This window comes from Podarcis erhardii (assembly GCF_964252035.2).
Source record: "Podarcis erhardii genome assembly, chromosome: 9".
Classification (NCBI taxonomy): domain Eukaryota; kingdom Metazoa; phylum Chordata; class Lepidosauria; order Squamata; family Lacertidae; genus Podarcis; species Podarcis erhardii.
This window is the reverse complement of record NC_138512.1, coordinates 13,127,162-13,154,748: the sequence shown is the minus strand read 5'-3', so window position 1 is coordinate 13,154,748 and position 27,587 is coordinate 13,127,162. Positions and strand designations below refer to the sequence as shown.

Genomic DNA, 27,587 nt, shown 5'->3' with positions numbered 1-27,587 from the left:
CAGCCAGATGGGCGGGGTATTAATTATTATTATTATTATTATTATTATTATTATTATTATTATTATTATTCACAAGTTAAAATGACATAGATAAAAATAAATAAAAGCAAATTAAAAAACAATAACAAAAGCAGAGCCCTCTCTGCTCTGCTCAGCAGCAGCAGCAGCAGCAGCAGCAGAGGCAACAGTCCTTTATGGAGCCTGTCAGGTGGAGAGAAGCAGGGCAGGGTCCTTCAGGCTCCCAGCAGCTCAGGACTAGGTGGGTCTTGGGCAGAATCCAGCAGTACTTTTCTTATATTCTTAATTAAGAGAGTTAATAGACATTTTCTTGTCTGTTCAGTGGGAGTGGGGTTGAAGAATAATAACTTAAAACCATGTTCGTTTAATCTCAGATGAATTCAGCCGCTCACATATTCTGTTGAAATTACCACCAATGTCTTGAATATTATGCACAGCCTATCACAAATACAGTCATGCCTCTTGTTACGTTTGCTTCAGGTCAAATCTTTTCAGGTTGCGTCCCGCGGCGACCCGGAAGTAGCGGAAAGGGTTACTTCCGGGTTTCACCGCTCACGCATGCGCAGACACTCAAAATGACGTCACGCGCATGCGCAGAAGCGGCAAATCGCGACCCACGCAGACGCAGGGTGCGCTCTGCTCATGGTGCGAACGGGGCTGCGGAATGGATCCCGTTCGTAACCAGAGGTACCACCATTTGGTTTACAACTCTGCAAAAATTCTAAGTGAGGAACATCTTAATGAAGATAATTAGAGCTCACTTTTGCATCAGTTGCCCTTAAATATTAAATAAGTTAATATATGGCATCTTTTTTCCCCCTTAGAAAAGTGTGCCATCTTTTGGAAAGGACACATTGCTGACAACACCTGTCACTCCGCACCCCAAACCTGATGTATTTTACGAAGATTTCATTCATCTGAATGTTTTGAACAAAAGAGTTCTCAACGATACTGAAATCTCCGTTGACTATTTATGCTCCGAACCTTGCACTGTTACTATAGAAGCCATAGCGTCACTGGAATTCAGAACTGGTGTGTCTGTCTATAAGGAGAGGTGGGAGAATGACCAGCATCTCCACACCACTAGAAACAGAACCGTGAACTTGAAATTTCCAAACAGCATGGTTTTCAGAGATGACTATTTCATCAGGCGCTCCGTCATCGTACACACAGTGATACTATATGCATGGATTATTCACAAACAAAGAGGGATCCCCCAAGGTAAACGAAAAGAAGGCTACTTGCAAGCAATTGCAAAGGACTACACTTTCCTGGAATCTGTTCCGCCTTTCGAACGTCCCTACAAAGAACACCGAGTGTGTATGAAATGGAGCTTGGAATATACCTGGAGGCTGCAGGCAAACATAATGCATTGGTGTCCCCATGAGAATGGTAAGTATTTTTCTTATGTGCAGAGGAACAGCACATTGTGTGAATGAATTTGCAACTAGCAAGGTGCTCAGCTCACCTGGTGGCGCATCTTTGAAATCTGTAGCCTGGACTCAATTGACATTTTGCGTGTGGATTTTTCAAGCGTACGAGGAGAGAGCTTAGGGAGTAGAATTGTCTACTGGCTGATGGTGTCGCAAAGGTCCTTAACTGAGCATTTAAAGAGCCTTTTCATTACTGCTTTTCTTAGAGGGATGGGACATTTGAAAGCCTCTGAGTTGAAAGACGACAGATTGCCCAAACTGAGTACAGTCCTACCTTGGTTTTTGAATAGCTTAGTTGCTGAGCGTTTTGGTTCCCGAATGATTGAAAACCAAAGTGATTGTTCCGGTTTTCAAATGTTCTTTTGGAAGCCGAACATCCGGCCGGGCTTCTGTGGCTTCTGATTGGCTGCAGGAGCTTCCTCCAGCCAATCAGCAGCTGCGCCTTGGAAGTTGAACATTTTGGAAGTCAAACAGACTTCCGGAATTGATTCTGTTTGACTCCCAAGGTATGTCTGTATCTGATCTTCCTCCTTCTCAGTTTTCTGAAGGCATTGCTCCTGCCCACATGAAATGGTTAAAGCCGAGGGCATGTATGTGACTAAACTCCCACTTGCAATATCATAGAAATTGTATATTAGTCAACGGGCCATTCATTTCCATTTTTAAACAAACCACTCTTCTCTGTTAACATCCGGACTCAAGGAACTGTGGGTTATTTAGATGATTGTATGTTTGAACAAGCTAGGATCAGACCTTGGTTTCAGATCTTGACTTGTTTTGAAACTGCATCCAGAATTAAAAGGAACTTCATCCTGGCTCTGTAAGAGGGATATGAAAGCTGCTGTGTCATTTCTCCACACTAGAAAGCACAGGTTCAAGAGTTTTTCTGCTTCCAAGAGGTTTTTTGCTTGTCTCGCCACTTTCCCCAGGAAAACCCACTGTTTCCCGCTGGATCGGAACAAATGTTGGGGAAAACCAATTGACGTTTGTTCTGATTCAGCCGTAAACAGGGGGGCTTTCCTGGGAGAAAGTGGCAGGACAAGAGGAAGCGCGAACAAACCCTGGTGTGCAAACAGCAGAATGATATCTCGTGGATCTCTACTTGTAAACACTACCAAGAACAAAAATTCATGTTGGAACCTAGATCCTGTAGATAATGTCATGGTGCCAAACCTATTAAACTGCCTGCCATGCGTGATCTCATTAGCAAAGATTTATGAACAATGTAGAATTATAGAATTGTAATGCAATGTGGGATTATCTGATGTGGCTCTCCCCTGCCCAGCGCTGTGCCATGCAACAATTTAGTGCAATTATACTGTTTTGTAGGTAGCAAAGAAGGCGTACAAAGGCCCATCCACATCATTCCACCAGTGCAATGTTCTGAATCAGTTGGCATTGCTGTCCAGCCATTGTTGCCCTCACCCTCAGTACTTCATTGCCAGAACAGTTATTTTAATAAGGTCCAGATACTGCGGCGCAGGTGGCGCTGTGGTCTAAACCACAGAGCCTAGGACTTGCCGATCAGAAGGTTGGCGGTTCGAATCCCCACGACGGGGTAAGCTCCCGTTGCTCGGTCCCTGCTCCTGCCAATCTAGCAGTTCGAAAGCATGCCAATGCAAGTAGATAAATAGGTACCGCTCTGGCAGGAAGGTAAAAGGCATTTTCGTGCGCTGCTCTGGTTCGCCAGAAGCGGCTTAGTCCTGCTGGCCACATGACCCGGAAGCTGTATGCCGGCTCCCTTGGCCAATAAAGTGAGATGAGCGCCGCAACCCCAGAGTCGGCCACAACTGGACCTAATGGTCAGGGGTCCCTTTACCTTTTACCTTACTGGTGTATTGGGATGCGGGTGGCACTGTGGTGTAAATCACTGAGCCTTAGGATTGCCAATCGGAAGGTCAGCAGTTCGAATCCCTGCGACGGGGTGAGCTCCCATTGTTCGGTCCCAGCTCCTGCCCACCTAGCAGTTTGAAAGCACATCAAAGTGGAAGTAGATAAGTAGGTACCGCTCTGGCAGGAAGGTAAACGGTGTTTCCGTGCGCTGCTCTTGTTTCACCAGAAGCGGCTTAGTCATGCTGGCCACGTGACCCGGATAAACTGTCTGCGGACAAACGTCGGCTCGCTTGGCCTGTAAAGCGAGATGAGCACCACAACCCCAGAGTCGTTCGCGACTGGACTTAACGTCAGGGGTCCTTTACCTTTTTTTACTGGTGTATTATTTGGGAAATCATCTGAGACACTGAACTCGGTGGAACTTAATTCTGAGCAAACATGCATAGGATGAAGGCAAGCTGCTGTTCATTTTTGTCCCAGTTTGGAATCTCAAAGTATGCAGCACACACAATTGCCACAGTCTTAAATAGCAGCCAGAAATCTCACACACTATCTGCCAAATAATCTTTTCCAATACTGTAACTTATTATAAACTAGGGAGATGTTAAGATAGTCTCACCCTAACCTCCGTTATTTACAAAGCAGTTCAATTATAACCTCTGTCCCGTGTTGCAAAGTTAAGTGTTCAGCTATGCACTGGCATAGAATAGGAGTTGGTCCCTGCTCCTGCCAACCTAGCAGTTCGAAAGCACGTCAAAGTGCAAGTAGATAAATAGGTACCGCTCTGGCGGGAAGGTAAATGGGGTTTTTGTGCGCTGATCTGGTTCGCCAGAAGCGGCTTAGTCATGCTGGCCATATGACCCGGAAGCTGTACGCTGGCTGCCTCGGCCAATAAAGCAAGATGAGTTGGTCACAACTGGACCTAATGGTCAGGGGTCCCTTTACGTTTATGACAATAGGGCATATAGGCTTCCCCAACCTGGTGCCCTCCCAATCTTTTGGACTATAACTCCTAGCTATTTGCAGTTCCTGGCACATTAAGAATGATTGCATTTTGCAGATGTCATTGAGATCCTCAGCTTTCCATACGCCTCCGGTGGAGAGATGACGGGAATTGTGAAGAAGTTTCAGAAATTTGAGAACAGAGAGCTTGAAATAATCAGAAAGCGCCAGAACGGTTACCCAAAGTAAGAAAATTAAAAATGTCCTAAAAAATAACTGCCTTTGCTCTTTTAAAGCTTGCATTCTTTTCCTTCCAGCTGTCTCCCTCTTCTGGCTGCCTTTCTGTTTGTCGGAATCCTATTTTGTCGCGGAAAATGTCATAAATTATATGGGTGTTGTGGGTTTGTTTATGCAGTTCGCATCCCCTGAGGAAACTTCAGTCAGTTCCCTCCAGGTTTTGTACGTTACATTCCTGATACAGTGGTGCCCCACAAGACGAATGCCTCGCAAGATGGAAAACCCGCTAGACGAAAGGGTTTTCCGTTTTGGAGGAGCTTCGCAAAACGATTTTCCTATGGGCTTGCTCCACAAGACGAAAATGTCTTGCGAGTTCCTGCGGGGTTTTTTTCCTTTCCCCCCCTTTTTCTAAGCCGCTAAGCCGCTTATCTGCTAATCCGCTAAGCCGTCAATGGGCTTGCTTCGCAAGATGAAAAAACTGCTAGACGTAGAGACTCGCGGAACGGATTAATTTTGTCTTGCGAGGCACCACTGTACTACCTCCTGGTGGAGCTTGTGAGATACATGGGCGTGTAGTTATAGATATTCAACTGATAGAAAGCTTTTAATTTCTTTTAATCATTTATTAGATTTTTACCTCAGATCTTCCTCCAAAGGACCCCAGACTGCCAAACATATCAACAGTAGTACTATTTTAATACTGTACTTGAGTGTGTATCATGTGAAAGTTTCTTCTTCTTTTCAAATTTATTTATTTGATTTTCCATATAAAAATTTACACTCACACCACAACATATTATATAAAAACACAAATCCCACGAATCCCCTGGACTTCTCCCCTTACTGTTAAACCAGGCTTCATCAGCCTCGGCCCTCCAGATGTTTTTGACCTACAACTCATGATCCCTAGGTATCAGGACGAGTGGTTGGGGTGATGGGAATTGTAGTCTCAAAACATTTGGAGGGCCGAAGTTGAGGAAGCCTGTGTTAAACCTTTCCTACTGCATCTTTTGTAATAATCCAAAATTTTTATATCTCCATTACATCCATAGTTCTCATTGCACTATGAGGGGTATTCCAATCCCACTAACGAATTTAACTGTTTACAATGGTTTTTAAGATAAGTTATGAATTTCCCCCATTCCTTATTAAAGTTCTGGTCTTCCTGATTTCTGATTCTTCCGGTCATTTTTGCCATTTCGGCATAGCCCATAAATTTGATTTGCCATTCTTCTCTCATAGGGACTTTGTCTTCTTTCCATCTCTGGGCTAATATCATCCGCGCAGCCCTGGTCACATACATAAACAATCTTTTCTGTTCCCTTCAGATTTCAGCACTTAAAATTCCTAAAAGAAAAGCCTCTGGCTTTTTTGTATCATTTCCCAGAATGTTTTTGTTACCTTACATGTCCACCACATATGATAAAAGGTGCCTTCTTTTTCCTTACATTTCCAACAGATATACATTTTTGCTAACTTACTGGGAGTTAAGTACCAACGGTACATCATTTTCATATAATCTTCTTCTAATGTGCAACATGCTGTACATTTCAAACCCTCTTTCCATAACTTCTCCCATGATGAAAGCTGTATATTGTACCCAAAATCTTTCACCTGCATGTGAAAGTGTGAGGCTAAATATTGGCCCGAAAATGTAATTCATAAGAATAAATGGCCTTGCTGGACGACCAGACCAAAGATTCATCCAGCCCAGCATTCTGTTTCCAAGAGTGGTCTGCCAGATATCTCTGGGAAACTCACAAAAAGGATGCAAAGACAGCCAGTGATAGCCAATCGTCAGTGTTAAATGCACCCCTGGCAGTTGCTATTGATGCAGGTATGAAATTTTGAGGGTAGTCCAACACATTAAGCAAGCACTTAAAAAAACACAACCAACTACCATAGCTATCAAATTCTGTATTCTGAAAGGTACCGGATATTTACACTAATGTGCCTGTAGCTTTTTGTGTACATTCTTTCCTTCCTGCATTCTCTACAAGCTGCACCTTTATTTGCCCTGCGACACATTTGCAGAACTTGCTCAGTCTCATGGACCGATGACGATGCTGGACTCTGAAAAGGAATTGCCTCTCAGGAAGGCATCGCTAAGCAGCAAAGGATGTTGAAACACACTTCTTCCTCATTGGACCACAGTGATAAATCTGCCCAGTTTGAGATTTCCTCCATCCCCAATCACCTCCTGACAAAAGGAGAGAGAAACAGTCGTTTGGCGTTTGGTATTAAGGGGCAGGAATAATATTTTTTTTTAAGTCCTTAAAAATTCCCGGGGAAAATTTAGACCCACCCAAACATAATTGAGCAAAGGTTCCGTAAGAGTGTTCTAATCTTCATGAGTCAAGATTTTGTATTTTGGCATAACCCATAGCCTGTTTGTTAAACTGTTTTTGTTTTTACTTTAATGCTGTTATAAATTGAAAATGAACAAAACCAAAGTGTGTCTATGTATATATGCATGTGAGTATGTATACTGTGGTACCTCAGGTTACATACACTTCAGGTTACAGACTCCACTAACCCAGAAATAGTACCTCGGGTTAAGGACTTTGCTTCAGGATGAGAACAGAAATTGTGCTCCAGCGGCACAGCAGCAGCGGGAGGCCCCATCAGCTAAAGTGGTGCTTCAGGTTAAGAACAGTTTCAGGTTAAGAACGGACATCCGGAACGAATTAAGTTCTTAACCCAAGGTACCAGTGTACATGAATAAGTGGGAAATAATTGCAGTTGAAATCTGCTTTAAAATACCGTATTGGCCCGGATATAAGCCACACTCTTTTTTTCCAAATTCTGACCGTGAAAAGTTAAAGCGCGGCTTCAATTTGCGACCTTACAAAAATTGACTTTGACGGTATCGCTGCTGAAACAGACATACAGTAAAATGGAACGGGTGTGAGTGACTGCGGATTTTTTAAGCGAGTGGCTTATATTTGGGTATTGTCGTTTTTTCTCCCCCCCCCTTTGAATTTTAAAGGTGTGGCTTATTTGTGGGTGCGGCTTATATTCGGGCCAATATGGTATTAGTCTGAAGTTTGTCTGTTCTCAGTTATATACTTCTACGCTTTATGAAGATGGCAGGTATTGAGCGGTGGGCAGAAACTCTGAACCTGTCTTTGGTTGCCATCATTTCTGTGGCTTTCCTGCTAAGTGTACAGATTTAGTGTTAAGTTGTGGGTGAACATATCAGACGACACAGCGATTCTTCAAACAGCTCTTGTTTATTCAGAGGCCAGAACAGAACTGAACTGAAGGGCTCAGTCAGCCTGCTTATATAGAGCTCCAGTACCACGTTACTGTAACAATTTTCTAAAACTATCCAATCACTGAACGTCACTTTCGATCTTCATTTGCATAACTATCTACAGTATCCCCCTGCTAGCCCAGGGTGAGAACTTCGGTACATAACATTTAGTGCACACAAACTCCTGCTCCCTGCCTTATATTTGTACCGAGAGCCTTCTCTGGGAAATGTACAGCTTCTCTGAGCTCTGTTTCCCCTTGTGTGCAGACCTGGCTCCCTCAACTGAACCCTTCTCTGCTCAAATGATAAGCGCAAAGAACTTCCCTGCCTCTCTTACCCAATCATGGGATTGCCTGAATATATATATGTACAGTGGTGCCTCGCAAGACGAAATTAATCCGTTCCGTGAGTCTCTTCGTATAGCGGTTTTTTCATCTTGCAAAGCAAGCCCATTGACAGCTTAGCGGATTAGCGCTATTAGCGATTTAGCGGCTTTTAGCGGCTTATCAGCTTAGCGGATCAGCTGATAAGCGGCTTAGCAGTTTAGAAAAAGGGGGGGAAAGGGGAAAAAACCCGCAGGAACTCGTAAGACATTTTCCTCTTGCGAAGCAAGCTCATAGGGAAAGTCGTTTTGCGAAGCACCTCCAAAATGGAAAACCCTTTCGTCTAGCGGGTTTTCCGTCTTGCGAGGTGTTCGTCTTGCGGGGCACCACTGTATGTGTATATACTACTTTTAAAAGACGTCTGCTTCTTGGGAGAAAAGCAATGATAAACCTAGACAGCATCTTAAAAAGCAGAGACATCACCTTGCCAACAAAGGTCCGTATAGTTCAAGCTATGGTTTTCCCAGTAGTGATGTATGGAAGTGAGAGCTGGACCATAAAGAAGGCTGATCGCCGAAGAATTGATGCTTTTGAATTATGATGCTGGAGGAGACTCTTGAGAGTCCCATGGACTGCAAGAAGATCAAACCTCTCCATTCTGAAGGAAATCAGCCCTGAGTGCTCACTGGAAGGACAGAACGTGAAGCTGAGGCTCCAATACTTTGGCCACCTCATGAGAAGAGAAGACTCCCTGGAAAAGACCCTGACGTTGGGAAAGATGGAGGGCACAAGGAGAAGGGGACGACAGAGGACAAGATAGTTGGACAGTGTTCTTGAAGTGACAAACATGAGTCTGACTAAGCTGCGGGAGGCAGTGGAAGACAGGGGTGCCTGGTGTGCTCTGGTCCATGGGGTCACAAAGAGTCGGACACGACTAAACGACTAAACAGCAACATATACTACTTTAGTAGGGATTGTCTAAATTGGCTCATCTTCCACCCCCCTTACTTGCCAGCATAAAATCATGCTATTTCCACACCGAAGACCAATGAACTGAATAATGTTAAAGTTGTCTTTGTTGCCAATATTCTGTTTCTCATCAGACTTTTTTGTTTGTACAGCTTTACTTTTTCGGTGTGGCTTTATTTACTCCGTTACTGCAAAAAACCACTGTGTGGAATACTGTATTTCATTGATTCTGAGGAAATGTACAGTACTCCTGCTGTGTTTCTAACGAATGAAGGTAAGTTGGAGGGGGGGCCTCCAGACAGAAATAATAATAATAATAATAATAATAATATGTCACTTTCTCTTGTTCAAGGAAACCTAAAGCAACAACCAAGTTTAATTTGTAATGCCTTCTCTCAAGTAAATTTAATTCACATTATTATTCAAAATCCTCCCTAGCCTTCAAAGAAGGGTGGTCAAATGGATGGAAAAGGGAGCAAAGAGGGCCATAGGATTGTATGGGGACGGGGGGAAAGTATGTGCAAAAGAGGCATTTGATTCTATGGTCCCCCTGCCCCTCCGAGCGCTCACACTAATGTAGAGAGTGGAAAACACAAGGCTCTTGCGTTATACAGACTAGGGAGATTGAACTGGCAATGGCTGGGTGAATATTCAAGTCCAGTGGTAGCCTGGGTTACATACGCTTCAGGTTACAAACTCCACTAACCCAGAAATAGTACCTCGGGTTAAGAACTTTGCTTCAGGATGAGAACAGAAATCGTGCTCCGGCTACGCGGTGGCAGCGGGAGGCCACATTAGCTAAAGTGGTGCTTCACGTTAAGAACAGTTTCAGGTTAACGAACGAATTAAGTACTTTACCCGAGGTACCACTGTACTGCTTTAGTCAAAACACACAAAGAGGAAGCCTGCACTGTCAAAGGAGAGCCTGTGTCCTACTTTTGCTACAACTAGCCTCTAGACCCATGGTTCCCAACGTAGGGCACACGCCCCACAGGGGGGGCTGTTTGACTTTTAAGGGGGGCAATTTGAGAATGAGTTATTAACAGTTAATGGCCTTTTAGGCTTCCTCCGGGCATGCGGGTGGCGCTGTGGGTTAAACCTAGGGCTTGCCGATCAGAAGGTCGGCGGTTTGAATCCCAGCAACGGGGTGAGCTCCCGTTGCTCGGTCCCTGCTCCTGCCCCCCTAGCAGTTCGAAAGCACGTCAAAGTGCAAGTAGATAAATAGGTACCGCTCTGGCGGGAAGGTAAACAGTGTTTCTGTGCACTGCTCTGGTTCGCCAGAAGCAACTCAGTCATGCTGGCCACATGACCCGGAAGCTGTACGCTGGCTCCCTCGACCAATAAAGCGAGATGAGTGCCACAACCCCAGAGTCGTGCGTGAATGGACCTAATGGTCAGTGGTCCATTTACCTTTACCTAGGCTTCCTCCACATGAATTGGAGTTCACTTTTTGAATAATAGGAATTATATGTCACCGGGGGGGGGGGGGAGCATGCACCAGGATTGCTTAGGTGGAGCATGGCAAAAAATATATATGTTGGGAACCACTGCTCTAGACTTAAGCTAGGACCCTATTCTCTGGGAAGCCTAATTTTGTGAAGGATGGCAACGGATCTTTAATAGAATTTTTACCAAGCTAAAATTCTTTGCTGGGTGGGGAATCATGACATTAAAGAGGTATAAAACTGATACAGGACTGCAATATAGATATGCAGAAACACTCAGCTAGGCAACTTTTATCAGGTGCTTAATCAGTGTCTTTGGGACATTTTGCCTGTGAGGTGCTCTCCACGCAGTCTTCACAGAAGTGTGTGTTGTTGCCACTGAGCTCATGCCAAGGCATCCTTTGTGTGAAGAAACTCACTCTTGTTGGTAGCCTTTGTGCGGGCACCCCAAAGCACACAAGACTGAAAAATGTTTACTGATTAGTTGGGTGGAAATTGTGTACATTTAAAAATGCTGGTAGCATTAAGATAACTTTAACAGCATAAATAAGATTTGATGGTGTAATAATGGATTACCGAATGGTTTAGTTCATGTAAAATACGCAGGGATGTATGGTTTGCAAAATGAACCATGGAAAGGGAAGAACAGAAGTCATTGATATAAGGTTGTCTAAATGAATATCTTGAAATGTAAATTAGAAAAAAAATTAATAAAAGCTATAGAAAGAAGAAGCTCACTCTTGTAAGCGGCCTCTGTGCGGCCACCCCAAAGCACACAACCGTAGCCGCTCAAAAATGGCAGCCAGTTGCGTGTGTACAACCGATGCAAAAGTACCATGTCACTGAAATTATCTTTTGTATGAACCCCTGTTCTTTCCTGAGGCAGTTATGTAGGGACCACCTTGTGTGAACTGACCCTAGGCAGTTTTAGACCCAATGAATATTCTGGAAACACTCGGTGACTTTGACATTGTGGAAGCAAAGCAGGTGTAAACGTGATCGATCAAGTCAATATATTTGTGGCCTTCACATAACTGACAAGGTTCTTGCCCTGGGATTTGTTTTTCAGGTGACGTTCATATCCAGATGCATCTTCTCAAAGGGGGAGATGTGGCGGTGAAGACGACCTTCAGCCTTCCTCTGAAACAGTGGCTTCGACTTGATCTCTCCATTACCGGCGGGCAGGTATCTATGTCGCCTTGGCTGCCCTCGCGTAGCTGAGCGTGAGGAGAATGTGTTTAGGGGTTGCAAGCAGCTGTGAATGGAAATGCTCAAATAGCCTTGTCAGAATTGTAAGGACAATCAACATATTTGCGTGTTCAGACCCAGAGACCTTATCCCTAAATAAATTCACACATGACTCAAATTTTAGTTTTGGTTTTTGGCAGACTTTAGGCCACAACTTTATGGATTACAGAGAGTGAGTGGTTGCACAGGCTTTGGTTCGACTAGCTCCCTGCACCCTTGCAGGCAGCGCTGACCCAGGGCACCAGCATAGGTCAGCCTAGTGTGAACACCTGGATAGGTGGAAAGCTGGGAACAGACTATGTTCACCACCCAGATGCCCTCCTGGACTCAGGCACAGGTACAACCCTCTCTCATGGCTTGACCAAACCATCAAGTCCCTGGATTCCTTTAATGGAATACCCTTCACATTGGGATGGCGAGACTGCTCTCCCATCCCTATCACCTGAACCAGAGCCATACAAGTTGTGACGATTTGCTACGCGGCAGGCAAAATCCAAATGGCACCAGCCAATCAGCCAAGTGGGGAAAATTTCTGCTGTGCTGAGCTGGTTTGGTGACTGAAGACTGACTTGGCTCTTACCCCGAACTTATATTAGGTCTGCCTTCAGCTTTATGCTGATGTTTTCAGCCCTTAGGTTTGTTAAGATGTGGGTTCATCCATATATAAAAGGTAAAGGGACCCCTGACCATTAGGTCCATTCGTGACCGACTCTGGAGTTGTTGTGCTCATCTTGCTTTATTGGCCAAGGGAGCCGGCGTACAGCTTCCGGGTCATGTGGCCAGCATGACTAAGCCGCTTCTGGCGAACCAGAGCAGCGCATGGAAACTCCGTTTACCTTCCCACTGGAGCGGTACCTATTTATCTACTTGCACTTTGACGTGCTTTCGAACTGCTAGGTTGGCAGGAGCTGGGACCAAGCAACGGGAGCTCGCCCCGTCACGGGGATTCGAACCACCAACCTTCTGATCGGCAAGTCCTAGGCTCTGTGGTATAACCCACAGCGCCACCCGCGCCCCTCATCCATATATAAAGATAGTGAACTCTTGTGGTTCAGCTGACCACCCTGGCAAGACTTCGTTGCATTTTGCAAGCTGTGATGAAATAAACCTATTTTCCATTGGTTCACATGTATGTTTTCAAAACTAAAATTTAATTTATTTTTGTTTTAGATAGAAATTACCAGTGTTGGAAAGAATCTGAAAATTCATCAGCATCAAACTTTTATGTAAGACTAACTTGCCCTCCATTCTAACAAGTAGTGTGTATTCTTTTCTTTCTTTCTTTTTTAAAAATTTTACAATCACATATCGAACATACAACATAAAGACAAAACCTCCTCCTCTCCTTTGTGAGTCCTATTGTTAATCAATTCTTCCCGCCCTGTGGAACGCCCTCCCATCAGATGTCAAGGAAATGAACAACTATCTGACTCTTAGAAGACATCTGAAGGCAGCCCTGTTTAGGGAAGTTTTTAATGTTTGAAGTTTTATTCTGTTTTTAATGCTCTGTTGAAAGCTGCCCAGAGTGGCTGGGGAAACCCAGCCAGGTGGGCGAGGTATAAATAAATTATTATTATTATTATTATTATTATTATTATTATTATTATTATTATTATTATTATTATTAGGGCACCTTTCCAGATTTCTTTTTTAAAAAAGCTTCTGTTGAATGATGTCAAACTGGATTTCTCATCACAATGCAGGGGTCTTTAGAGAGAACACTCTGCTTGTGTCACTGTAAGCCTCCAAACCATCTTGTTTAAAATATATTCCAGACTATTCCACGACAGAGTCCTCTGCCTGCCCAGGAAATCAGAGGTTTTATTTGCTTCAGAATGTTTCAAAACATTGACTTTTCTAGTTTTAGGGAGGATTTCTATTTCGATGACACTTCTGGTTACTTGGCTATTGGAGGCAGCGGCTATTCATCAAGTATTGAAGGATACTTTGGTCCAGTGAAATACTATCGTCTTAATGGCCTAGAGACCAGAAAGGTGAGTGAACAGAAGGTAACAAATATGTCAATATGGATCTAGAGTTACCTGTGCCTGCCGCTGACATTCATTTCCAATGCAGTACTGTAACTTGGGTGGGCTATCAGTTATGAACTCATATTCGCTGTTCCTTCCTCCTAGAGTTGTTTTGTGGCCACGATGCAGGACTATTAAAGGCAAAGGCCACTGCTGCAAAGAGCTGTGCCCTTTTCCTTGTCCTGTTAGAAATCTGTAGGTTTAAAACTTGACTTGACACCTTGCAATGGAAGGGAATTTTGCTAAAGCTTCGCCACTCCAACAAGCACAGAACAGGAAAAACCTGACTTATCTAAATCCAATTAAATCCAATGCCACCTAGTGCCTAAACCATATGGCAACCAAAAGTACAACAACAACAACAACAACAACAACAACAACAATTTATTATTTATACCCTGCCCATCTGGCTGGGTTTCCCCAGCCACTCTGGGCAGCTTCCAACAAAATATTAAAATAAAATAGTCCGTCAGCCATTAAAAGCTTCCCTACACAGGGCTGCCTTCAGATGTCTTCTAAAAGTCTGGTAGTTGTTTTTCTCTTTGACATCTGGTGGGAGGGCGTTCCACAGGGCGGGCGCCACTACCGAGAAGGCCCTCTGCCTGGTTTCCTGTAACTTGGCTTCTCATAGTGAGGGAACCGCCAGAAGGCCTCAGAGCTGGACCTCAGTGTCCAGGCGGAACAATGGGGGTGGAGACGCTCCTTCAGGTATACTGGACCGAGGCCGTTTAGGGCTTTAAAGGTCAGCACCAACACTTTGAACTGTGCCCAGAAATGTAGTGGGAGCCAATGTAGATCTTTCAAGACCGGTGTTATGTGATCTCGGCGGCCACCCCCAGTCACCAGTCTAGCAGCCGCATTCTGGATTAGTTGTAGTTTCCGGGTCACCTTCAAAAGTAGCCCCACATAGAGCGCATTGTAGTAGTCTAAGCAAGAGATAACTAGAGCATGCACCACTCTGGCGAGACAGTCTGCAGTCAAATAGGGTCTCAGCCTACGTACCAGATGAAGCTGGTAAACAGCTGCCCTGGACACACAATTGACCTGTGCCTCCATGGACAGCTGCAAGTCCAAAATGATTCCCAGGCTGCACACCTGGTCCTTCAGGGGCACAATTACTCCATTCAGGACCAGGGAGTCCTCCACACCTGCCCACCTCCTGTCCTCCAAAAACAGTACTTTTGTCCTGTCAGGATTCAACCTCAATCTGTTAGCCGCCATCCATCCTCCAACCGCCTCCAGACACTCACACAGGACTTTCACTGCCTTCACTGGTTCTGATTTGAAAGAGAGGTAGAGCTGGGTATCATCCGCATATTGATGGAAACCCAGCCCAAACCCCCTGATGATCTCTCCCAGCGGCTGCATGTAGATGTTGAAAAGCATGGGGGAGAGGACAGAACCCTGAGGTACCCCACAAGTGAAATAAGAAAAATATGTAACTAAATGACAGAATCCACACAGACAGTCTGATGACCAGTTTAGCCACTTGGATGGAATAGTTTATTCCTCTATGAGCCCGGCCTTGGCTGGGGAGGGCAGGGTATAAATAATAATTATTATTATTATTATTATTATTATTATTATTATTATTATTATTTGAGAACTTTATCAGGAAGTTTTATCGAAGCTTGCATGAATATGTGTCAATAACATCCCATTAGCATTTATATTAAAAATGTCTATCAAGTATACTTTATACCCCTTTCAGGTGGATAAGGAGAATCTCGTGATCTATAATAAAGTGTTCAAAATAGGCAGTTTGTCTGTATTACGCCGATCTGCAAACATCCGTGGTCACTTGCCTGTGTTCTGCAGTAGGAATGAAAAATGGTGTTCCTGCATTTTAGCAGTTTCTTAAAATATATGCAACAGTCTTATAGGAAACGCATACGATTACTACTCTTCCCCTCACCCACAGATTTCTAACCCTTTCTACAAAGAAGACATTTTGGAAAGAATTGACCTTTACTATCAAAAATGTTTCGCTGTCCAGAGCACATCGCCCAGGCATGGATTTGTGCTGAAACACAAAGAGCAAAAATGCAAGTAGAGAGAACAGAATATCATGTAGGGTTACAGGATCTCCTATCATTTGTTTGTTTGTTTAATTTAAAAGAAGCTGTGAGGATAACGCAATTGAGGCTGAATATGTGGAACTAAAGGTATTCGTTCTCTGCTCCATGTTGATTGAAATAGATATTTGTTTACTCATTAAGCATCTTTATGCCTCAAATCTATATCTGTTCTGTGCAACTTTTGCTGTCATTGTTTCTGAATCTCGAGAATCCTATTTTGCTAATGGTACTGAGAGCTCACTGTTAGAGGTCTTGGATTCCCTCACGAAAAGAAGGAAGAATCTGTAAACCAGTTTAGGGCTGCAATCCTAAATACACTGAGTAGGTAGTAAATTCTATTTAATTCAGTAGGGCTTAACAATGGGAGATGTTTATGTCATGGAATTCTACTCAATATTGATCCAGAGCAGATTCCAATGTATAGTTAGTAGAGTAAAAATTTAAACGTTACAGGATCCCCCCAAAATAGACCAGAGGCAATTGTATTTCATCCAGCAGAGCTTTACTGCTACTTAAGGCAAATGAGCATCATGGTCACAAATCCAATACATTCAGGATTGGCACTGTCCATAAGAAATCCAGTTGCAGCAGACTTGACTTAAACTTACAATAACTCATAATAAGTCTAAACCTTAATATAGTATGTACACAACACCACACCAGAAGGAAAAGAGATAGAAAGAGAAAAGTGAAACCCAGGCTCCTTCTGGCCTCTTATTATAGTCAGCATGCCCTTGACTAAAAGAGATAAGTCAGTTTATTCCAGCTGTACTCAGCTTCTCTGAAGGTATAACCCAAACACAATGAACCTTTTGCTTGTTTCTTTCACACAGAAAAACTTCCAGAACCCTCTTTAACTAATTAGAATAGGAAAGATCTCTACACATCAGATTAATCCTTTCTGCACTAAGAAATGCAAACTGACAGTTTAGGATCATGCTGTGTGTCTTTGGTGTAGTTGTATCAGCAGTCTTAGGTTCAGGCACTTTAAAATCGACCCAGGGGGACACAATCTAAAACCAAAATCAAGTGATTTTGTGACGCCATTAAGCAATTCTGAAGTGGGAAGGTGGACACCTGTATGTGAGAAGTTTCACAGATACAGCTAGGATGATGATGATAATGATAATGATAATGATAATGATAATGATAATGATAATGATAATGATAATGATAATGATAATGATAATGATAATGATAATGATTTATTATTTATACCCCATCCATCTGGCTGGGCTTCCCCAGCTACTCTGGGTGGCTTCCAAAAAATTTTTAAAATACTGTAATACATCAAACATTAAAAGCTTCCCTAAACAGGGTTGCCTTCAGATGACTCGCTTTCATTTTCTCCAGGCCTTTATGAAAACTACTATCTGGAAATGATCAATAAATATGGAAGACACCCCAAGGATGCAGCCTTCAGCTGGAGACAAGAACTATTGGACAAATACTACAGCATGTTTAAACGGTTGCAAGAGACAAGTCTACAGTTATCAGGAGGTAATTGGAGAATTTACTTCTTTCCTTTCCTTTAACTAGCACTTAACTTTTTCAAGAAACAAGCGGCTTTTCAGCTTTTTCCTCTTTCATTTTCGCTGTGATCTTAGAGACTGCTGGTTCTCCCTGGACCACATTTTAACAAACAATTGTGTGAGAAATAAGGTTCTGGTCTTACGCTCTCCATTGTGGCATCCAGCCCCCAGGGTTGTATATTAGTGGCACAGGGAGAAAATCACATCAGATGCCAGACCCAAAGAGATCTTTGGCTCCTTCCACACTTTGTGGGGATTTCTGATACATTAAGGCAGATACTAGCATGTGCCTTTTGAATTATGGTGCTGGAGGAGACTCTTGAGTGTCCCATGGACTGCAAGATGATCCAACGTATCCATTCTGAAGGAAATCAGCCCTGAGTGCTCACTGGAAGGACAGATCCTGAAGCTGAGGCTCCAATACTTTGGCCATCTCATGAGAAGAGAAGACTCCCTGGAAAAGACCCTGATGTTGGGAAAGATTGTGGGCACAAGGAGAAGGGGACAACAGAGGACAAGATGGTTGGACAGTGCTCTCGAAGCTACAAACATGAGTCTGACCAAACTGCAGGAGGCAGTGGAAGACAGAAGTGCCTGGCGTGCTCTGGTCCAGGGGGTCACGAAGAGTCACTCACGACTAAACGACTAAACAACAACAGTATGTGCCCTTTGTGGAATGAGAGTGCAGTTTCGTTTCCGTCACCACGAAGAAAGTGAATGCCCTGCAATAAATAGCAAGAACAAAATTTGTTTTGGACAACAAATTCACTCCCCTTCCCCTGGAAAAATGGCCATCCTTTTGCACTAAGAAACTACACTGGAAAGTGAAGGATAACTGCCACATGACTGGGATGCTATATGTATAACCTCTGTTAATTTGTGAAAGCGATTGCAGGTACATCCAGGTACATGTTACGTTATTGGTGTGTCTTGCAATCCCCTCACCCCCTTATAGTAACTTTGGATTAGGCACTGAATCTACTTAATAGTAAGTGTGTGGGGAAATTAAAGCTACCTAATTGGAACCTGCTTGTTTTCACAGCCAGTAGTTTAATTGAACATTTATATCTTATGATTTTAGCACCTGAAGGCCAAAAGGACACCATTTTAGAAATTGGACGCAGCTTATTTGAGACGGCGGCTCAAAATCTTTCCAGAGCTGATGGCCTACATTATATAAACTCTTCTATCTTGTCCCTGATGGATTCCAGCTGCTGTGGTGATCACAGAGCCTCCTATGCTCTTGGCGTTATCTTTGAAATAGGACTGGGCAGGCCTGCAGACCCAGCTCAGGTAAGAATTTGGATGGCTCACTTTTGCCTATGAACAGCTTGAGAATTAGCAATAGTTGCTATCCCATCTCCCAAGTCCCACTTTTAGGCTGGAGACAGGGGGTTTTCAGAGTCAAAGGTGGTGTTTCCACAGTTCCACCTTTCACCTCTGATTGAAACGCTTGGCATCTTTTTCTATTTGTGATGTTCTCCGCAAGACCACAACCTCTCAGTGTGTTCTGGGTCCCCTTTTCCTCCAGAGAGTAGGACTAAGAGTCACCTTGGTCTCTGTTCTTTGACTCAAAATCAGCATAGGGCAGGACTGAGAACAGCCTATCCCTCTCGGCTCTCTCTTACAAACACACTGACTGTTCTCACAATCTTGTTCTGATACAGTGGTGCCCCGCAAGACGAACGCCTCGCAAGACGGAAAACCCGCTAGACGAAAGGGTCTTCCGTTTTGGAGGCGCTTCACAAAACGAATTTCCCTATGGGCTTGCTTCGCAAGACGAAAATGTCTTGCGTGTTCCTGCGGGTTTTTTCCCCTCCCCCCCCTTTCCTAAGCCGCTAAGCCGCTTATCAGCTGATCCACTAAAAGCCGCTAAACCGCTAATAGCGCTAATCCGCTAAGCTGTCAATGGGCTTACTTCGCAAGACGAAAAAACCGCTATACGAAGAGCCTCAGGGAATGGATTAATTTCGTCTTGCGAGGCACCACTGTACACCTTTCTTTCTCTCTCTCTCTCTCTCTCTCTCTCTCTGTGTGTGTATGTGTGTGTCAAAAGAAGACAGAGAGACAAAGGAACGTTTATTTATACATTGGGAAGCAAAGGTTCTGCTATATCCCTTTCAGCTCTCTTGAAAAACCATTGCTTCATTTGCCCCTTACTGGCCTTATTACTTTACATAACTGTAAGCAGAGCTGGCACAAGACAATGTGCCACCTGAGACCACATCTCCGCTTGCTCCTCGCTGCCACTGCCACCTCACTTCCTCCTCCTTTCCTGCTTCAGCAGCATGGTAAGGTAAAAGGTAAAGGACCCCTGGACAGTTGAGTCCAGTCAAAGGTGACTATGGGGTTGCAGTGCTCTTCTCACTGTCAGGCTGAGGGAGCCGGCGTTTGTCCACAGACAGCTTTCTGGATCATGTGGCCAGCATGACTAAACCGCTTCTGGTACAACAGAACACTATGATAGAAACCAGAGCACATGGAAACGCTGTTTACCTTCCCACCACAGTGGTACCTATTTATCTACTTGCACTGGTGTGCTTTCAAACTACTAAGTTGGCAGGAGCTGGGACAGAGCTTACCCAGGCACATGGATTTGAACCGCTGACCTTCTGATCAGCAAGCCCAAGAGGCTCAGTAGTTTAGACCACAGTGTCACCCATGTGACAACATGGCCACTCTGTGCCTCATTCTGAGGAGACACCTAGCCTTCCTCAGAACAAAGCATCGCAGGTGAGATCATCCAGAGAGGGCCTGTGCCACTGCCGCCTGCGCAAACGGCAGCGTGTTGCTTTTTGAAGTCAGCTGGAAAGTTTTACGCTAACTTCAAATGAGAATGTGCTGCTCTCGCAGCACAGGAAGGCAGGGTCATCTTGCCCAGAAGGACCCCTTCCTCAGGATAAGGCATGGTGTGCCTGCGTCACTGCTGCTTCGTTGTTGGGCAGCGGGTGGGTGGCAAGGAGGGAGGCACAGTGGCAGTCGTGGCAGTCATCAGCCACAAGGGTGGCAGCCGGCCCTCTCGCTAATGCAACGTTTCTCAAACTTGGGTCCCCCAGCTGTTGTTGGACTACAACTCCCCTTATCCCTAGCTAGTAGGACCAGTGGTCAGGAATGATGGGAGTTGTAGTCCAACGTTTTGAAAAATACTGATAATGGAAGGGGGTGTTCACAACCCACCTATTCTTCCTCATCTTCATCTGAGGCACAAAGTCATGACAGGGCCAGGATCATAGCTGTCAACCTTCCCTTTTTTTGAGGGAAATTCCCTTATTCCAGCGCCTTTTCCCGCTGCTATCCCGGATTGTTAGATATCCCATAGACTGTCCCCGGGACAGGTGAGGCTGCTGATCCCTTATTTTCGAGGCTGCTGATCCCTTATTTTCAAATCTGAAAGTTGACAGCTATGGCCAGGATTGCAAAAACCCCTCAGAGCTTACAGTTGTCGTTCTACGCTTGCTATTATTTATAGTCATACCTCATGTTACATCCGCTTCATGTTACGTTCTTTCATGTTACGTCCTGTGGCGACCCGGAAGTACCGGAAAGGGTTACTTCTGGGTTTCGCTGCTCGAGCATGCGCAGAAGCGCAAAATGACATCATGTGCAGAAGCGGTGAATCGCAACCCGCACGTGCGCAGATGCGCCACTGCGGGTTGCGTTCTTTTCATGTTGCGAACGGGCCTCCGGAACAGATTCCGTTCGCAACCAGAGGTACCACTGTACTGAACTTAATCTATGGTTCGCAATGTAGATATTCTCCTTTCTCTGGGGTTTTTCTATTGGCCACGATTAAATTTAGGCTCCTATCTTTTAATTTTTACCAGGGGCTACTGTACAGTTTGGTTGCAGCTCAGGGTGGTGATAGGCTGGCCTTGATGAACCTTGGATATAAGCATTACCAAGCCATTAATGGTTACCCACGAGATCTGGAATTGTCATACGCTTATTATAGTGATGTCGCCCTAAAGACGCCACATGATCAACATGCTTCCGAAGGAGACCAGGTACAAAGAAACGTGCAGTTGAGATTTGACCCCCGTCTTTCTGAAAATGGAATGTTTCCAAGTACATTACTGGGAAATTTTCTGACAAATCACTGTAGTGAATGACTCTCCTGACCGAAATCTGAAGTGACAATGCCTTTTTATTTATACTTTTCAAATTTATACATTTCATTAATTTTACAATCAATTTATACATTTCATTAATTTTACAATCATTTTAACATTTCAAAGTTTGACTTACTCCCCCTCTTTCTGTGGTTCCTTAAATTTATTTCTTAATATCTTCTGCATATCCAAATTCATCTACTTTAAATATAAACACTCATGAAAGTGCAGGTTATTACAATAACCCTGCCAATGTTTTTATCTGTTTGCAATTTATCTGTAAATAGTCAACAAGCCATTTCCATTCTTTTATAAAAAGTTTGTTATCTTGATTTCTTATTCTTCCAGTAAGTTTTACCATTTCTGCATATTCCATAAGTTTTTGTATCCATTCTTCCTTTGCTGTGACTTCTGCTTTTTTCCATTTTGGGGCGAGTAGTATTCTTGCTGCTGTAGTAGCATACATAAATAAAATTCTATACAGTTTAGGTAGTTCTTTCCCTATAATTCTCAAAAGAAAGTGACGATGTTGATACTAAGTTCAGCTTGAACATACAGGGCTGCCTGAGCTCAATTCAAAACATCTCCCCACTGAGCCCAGTACTGTTATTAACTCTGGTTGCAATCAGTTTCAGGAAAAAGTTGTGCTCATCTTTGTTGCCTGTGATTTTTTAATCAGTCTTGTGGAGAGGCAGACAAAAAAACCCTCTTGTGAGGGGCAGCCATCTTACTAGCTCCAAACCCCACTCTGGTGGGAGACGTCAGGGAATAACTTTGGTGCTCTCTGCATGTAACACATTGCTCTTTGGTGGATGCCATTTTGATTCAATATGGCAGATCAAAAAGTGACTTTGGTGCGACTTTCCCAAAAATTTTTTTGCATAGGTTCAGCTGCCTCTCAATATTTTGTCACCACACTTAGCATGAGGGTTCCTGAGGTGGAGTGGGATATTTTGTGGCCATTCGGACACTGGGTGCCATTTTGAATCAAGATGGCAGACCAAAATGTCACTTTGACAGTTTGTTTGTCTTGCCATTCCATTTTTGTTGGCACAATTTCTTTTTTCCAGTTTTTAGCAATTAGGATCCTTGCTGGAAAAAAGAAATTGTGCCAACAAAAAAGGAATGGCAAGACAAATTGTTAGAGTATATTGAACTGGCTAGATTAACAGAGGCAGTTAGAGATCATACTAAACAAGAATTTCAAAAAGCATGGGGGAAATGCAGAGAATACTTCACAAAACAGTGCCGTAAAATTCATACCTAGACTTGTTTCGATTAATGTCTGCAGGAGGCTTTGTGGATATTTAAGTTATAATTAGAAAAATCTTAATAATTATTCATAAAGGATACAGCTTATAAGAAGTAAATAAGGATGCCAGAAACAGGATAAAGGAACTCTTTTATTTGGTTGTTTGTATTGTTGTATATTATGCTTGTTGTTTGTTATGTTTGTGTCTGATGGGGGTGGATTTCTGTGTTGGGGGGTGGGGGTTGTGTTATGTTGTAAATAAAATTTCCAATAAAAAATCATTAAAAAAACCAAAATGTCACTTTGACATGACACTGCTTTTTTGACATAGCTTTGGCCACCTCTCAATATATCATTGCCCTACTTGACAAGAAGAATCCTTAGTGGGGATGAGGGCAGTCTACATGGATACATGGGTGTTGGGGAACATTTTGAATCAAGATGGCAAAGCCAATCGTAGTCCATTTTCTTTGGCCTTCCTTAGCACTGACTGACTCAAAGGCAAACTGTCAAGAGGTCCGAGTGCAAGAATGGAGCAGAGCGCTTAGACAGCACCTAACATTTTCAGTGTTATGAATGAGATCTCCTCTTCCCCTCTCGCCATTTGTCTGTTTAATGTTTTCTTTCTTTCCTAGGCCTTTGTAGAAACCATCAGGCTCCGGGACGAAGAGTTGTTGAAAGCTCAAACGAAAGAAAATGGCGACATCTTCATGTGGTTGAAGCACGAAGCGACAAGAGGAAACGCAGCTGCGCAGGTGGAGTGTTTGCTAGTAGACCTGAACAATCTTCCTTTCTCTAGAAACTGAACTGAAGGGAAACTTCTTCTCACTTGGTTAAAAATCAAGGTTGTGGCATGCAAAGCCGGGTGCTCAACCCACAACAGCTAGCAGGGATGCATGGTCCCACGTTGTATTCCAAACCACACTGAAGGGGATTCAGATATACACAGTTCCCACCACCGCAAGATAATGTGATTAGCCTGTCGAAACAGCCCACCACAGAGCCAGTGTGGTGTAGTGGTTAAGAGCGGTAAACTCGTAATCTGGTGAACCGGGTTCGCTTCCCCGCTCTTCCACATGCAGCTGCTGGGTGACCTTGGGCTAGTCACACTTCTTTGAAGTCTCTCAGCCCCACTCACCTCACAGAGTGTTTGTTGTGGGGGAGGAAGGGAAAGGAGATTGTTAGCCGCTTTGAGACTCCTTCGGGTAGTGATAAAGCGGGATATCAAATCCAAACTCCTCCTCCTCTTCTTCTTCTTCTTCTCCTCCTCCTCCTCCTCCTCCTCCTCTCTTCATTTGACTGCTTAGCTGTATTTTTTAGATTACCATATTTTTCACTCCATAAGACACACCTGACCATAAGACGCACCTAGTTTTTAGAGGATGAAAACAAGAAAAAAAATATTCTGAACAAAACAGTGGATGTATGATTTTTGTGGCTCATGCTGTGGCCACAGACATGTGATTTGATGGTGAGTTTGGGGTAGCCCAATCCAAAAATCCTGAGAATCCATGTGGATCCGTCCTTTGTAACCATGTTTTTGCGCCATTGCGGCCCCAGGCAACAATGGGTGCGTGATTTTTTGGTGCAGGCTGTAGCCATGAACATGCTATGTGATCTGATGGTGAACTTGGGGTGACCCAATGCAAAAATCCTGAGGATCCATGTGCTTTAACGGAGCCAACCGGACAGGAGCTGCTTACAGCCATGTAAACAGCTCCTCTCCCGCTTTTTCTGCTTCAAAGTGAGCCACGGAGGAGGGAAGGAAGGGGAACCATAGATGCTCTGCTCGCGACTGCAGCAGGATCCCCCCGCCATCCACAGGCATTCGCTCCATAAGACGCACAGACATTTCCCCTTACCTTTTAGGAGGAAAAAAGTGCGTCTTATGGAGCAAAAATACGGTATTTTATTTTATATTTTATGTATCTGTTTATTTGGTTTTACATATTAAAATTTACACCCATACCACAACACCTTCCATAAATACAAGATTCCTATGAATCCCTGGACTTCGCTCCTCCCCTCCGTGGGTCCTGTTTTAAAATGTTTTCTGCTGCATCTTTTATAGTAGTCCAAATTATGATGTTTCCATTACATCTATAGTTCTCGTTACATCACGAGTGTTATTGCAGTCCCACTAACGATTTTAACTGTATACAATGGTCTCCAAGATAAGTTATAAATTTCCCCCATTCCTTATTAAAGATTTGATCTTCCTGATTTCTGATTTTCCCAGTCATTTTTGCCATTTCAGCATAGTCCATCAACTTGATCTGCCACTCTTCTCTGCTAGGGAATTTTTAGATTACTTTAAGCACCTCCCTTGGACTTACAAAAACTCGCATAGATTCGTGAAAGTCTGAAATGGATCTTGACAGTACATACCTGAGATTTACGAACATCTTTCCGTTTGTTTCAGCAACGTTTGGGACAGATGCTTTTTTGGGGCCAGCAAGGAGTGGGGAAAAACACCAAAGCAGCTGTCGAGTGGTATGCAAAGGGTGCCTTGGAGACAGGAGACCTTGTATCTCTCTATGATTATTCCATCGTGTTATTCAAGGTAAAATAGAGAAACTGCTGCTTTTGTTATAGAACGTGACAGCATTTCAGAGAAGCATTCTTTGCAAACCTTACATAATCAAAATAAACATTCCAGTGTAAAATGAGTGATTTCCACCACTGAAATATACTCGGAGTCGAGAGTGGATTTCATGCTCTTTATTCAGCTCATAGTGGTGAGGAGGAATGGAAGTTCCCCCAGAATGTCTGCTTTATATACATGATTTACACAATGGGCCCCACGTCATTGGCTAATTCCGGGATTCTCCTGTAGGCCAATCAGGTTGCAGATTCACTTCCACCTGGAGCTATTGGGTGGCTCCTGTGGACCAATCAGACTGCTGCATTCTGGGTCCTGTTGTCCTAGGACCAATCAGACTGCTGCATTCTGAATCCTATTGTTCTAGGACCAATCAGACTGCTGCATTCCGAATCCTATTGTCCTAGGACCAATCAGACTGCTGCATTCTGAATCCTATTGTTCTAGGACCAATCAGACTGCTGCATTCCGAATCCTATTGTTCTAGGAACAATCAGACTGCTGCATTCTGAATCCTATTCAACTCAGTAAATAACAACCACCAACCCAGCAATCCAGCCGAGCCCCTTGATTTATTTTTTCTGCCCATAAATACCACATTTGGGCAGGTAGCCTTCCCCCAGTACCCTCGCACTCCTACCACAAGGTGGTGCTGTCTGCCCCCATCCCCTTGAAAAGTGCATAGAGCTGGGATGCTGGTGGCGCTGTGGTCTAACCACTGAGCCTCTTGGGCTTGCTGATCAGAAGGTTGGCGGTTCGAATCCTCGCAACAGGGTGAGCTCCCGTTGCTTTGTCCCAGCTCCTGCCAACCTAGCAGTTTGACAGCACACCCGTGCAAGTAGATAAATAGGTACCACTGCGGCGGAAAGGTAAATGGCATTTCTGTGCGCTCTGGCACCCGTCAGTTTCCCATTGCACCAGAAGCAGTTTAGTCATGCTGGCCACATGACCCAGAAAGCTGTCTGTGGACAAACGGCGGCTCCCTCAGCCTGAAAGTGAGATGAGTGCCGCAAACCCATACAGTGGTACCTCGGGTTACAGACGCTTCAGGTTACATACACTTCAGGTTACATACGCTTCAGGTTACAGACTCCGCTAACCCAGAAATAGTGCTTCAAGTTAAGAACTTTGCTTCAGGATAAGAACAGAAATCGTGCTCCGGCAGCATGGCAGCAGCAGGAGGCCCCACTAGCTAAAGTGGTGCTTCAGGTTAAGAACAGTTTCAGGTTAAGAACGGACCTCTGGAACGAATTAAGTACTTAACCTGAGGTACCACTGTAGTTGCCTTTGACTGGACGCAACCGTCCAGGGGTCCTTTACCTTTTACCTTTTGCACAGAGCTGGAGGAGGAAGCGAAAAGAGCAATGCTGGAAATGGTCATTTCAGGAACCAGTCTTCCCTCCTCATTCTGCAACTTCTCTGCAGTCTCCGTTAGCAAGCCTTTCACTGCTTTGCCATCAAATGTCCTGACTTTTTCCTTAGCCAGTTTCCTGATTTATTTAAACAATCCTTTTATTACTGGCTTTAACCCCCCCCCTTTTTTTTTTTTTTGCATCTTGCATTGGGTGCATTTTTCCTTTCCCTTTTTGGGCAAGACTTCCATTTAACAGAACGTGCCTCTGTGTGGAATTACCCATTGGTACGAAGATCATGGCCACTGGGCCCATCACCTCCTGGCAAATAGAAGGAGAAGAAATGGAGGCAGTGAGAGGTTTTACTTTCTTGGGCTCCATGATCACTGCAGATGGAGACAGCAGTCACGAAATTAAAAGACACCTGCTTCTTGGGAGAAAAGCAATGACAAACCTAGACAGCATCTTAAAAAGCAGAGACATCACCTTGCCAACAAAGGTCCGTATAGGTAAAGCTATGGTTTTCCCAGTAGTGATGTATGGAAGTGAGAGTTGGACCATAAAGAAGGCTGATATTGATGCTTTTGAATTATGGTGCTGGAGTAGACTCTTGAGAGTCCCATGGACTGCAAGAAGATCAAACCTCTCCATTCTTAAGGAAATCAGCCCTGAGTGCTCACTGGAAGGACAGAACGTGAAGCTGAGGCTCCAATACTTGGGCCACCTCATGAGAAGAGAAGACTCCCTGGAAAAGACCCTGATGTTGGGAAAGATGGAGGGCACAAGGAGAGGGGGACGACAGAAGACGAGATGGTTGGACAGTGTTCTCGAAGCTACCAGCATGAGTCTGACCAAACTGCGGGAGGCAGTGGAAGACAGGAGTGCCTGGCGTGCTCTGGTCCATGGGGTCATGAAGAGTCGGACATGA

General features: G+C 44.1%; 1 protein-coding gene across 2 annotated transcripts in view; it reads left to right on the top strand.

The window, feature by feature from the left end:
- Positions 1 to 27,587, top strand: part of SEL1L3 (SEL1L family member 3) — a 52,920-nt gene that overhangs the window by 3,341 nt on the left and 21,992 nt on the right. Inside the window, exons 2-13 of one of the 2 annotated variants that reach the window (XM_081876208.1) lie at positions 843 to 1,410; positions 4,345 to 4,471; positions 9,164 to 9,285; positions 11,526 to 11,641; positions 12,875 to 12,930; positions 13,566 to 13,698; positions 15,656 to 15,779; positions 17,166 to 17,312; positions 18,426 to 18,637; positions 21,169 to 21,348; positions 23,341 to 23,460; positions 25,128 to 25,268. In XM_081876208.1, coding sequence (XP_081732334.1) covers positions 843 to 1,410; positions 4,345 to 4,471; positions 9,164 to 9,285; positions 11,526 to 11,641; positions 12,875 to 12,930; positions 13,566 to 13,698; positions 15,656 to 15,779; positions 17,166 to 17,312; positions 18,426 to 18,637; positions 21,169 to 21,348; positions 23,341 to 23,460; positions 25,128 to 25,268 — 2,046 coding nt within the window. The remainder of the gene's footprint in view (positions 1 to 842; positions 1,411 to 4,344; positions 4,472 to 9,163; positions 9,286 to 11,525; positions 11,642 to 12,874; positions 12,931 to 13,565; positions 13,699 to 15,655; positions 15,780 to 17,165; positions 17,313 to 18,425; positions 18,638 to 21,168; positions 21,349 to 23,340; positions 23,461 to 25,127; positions 25,269 to 27,587) is intronic. The other variant, XM_081876209.1, reaches the window with a different exon arrangement.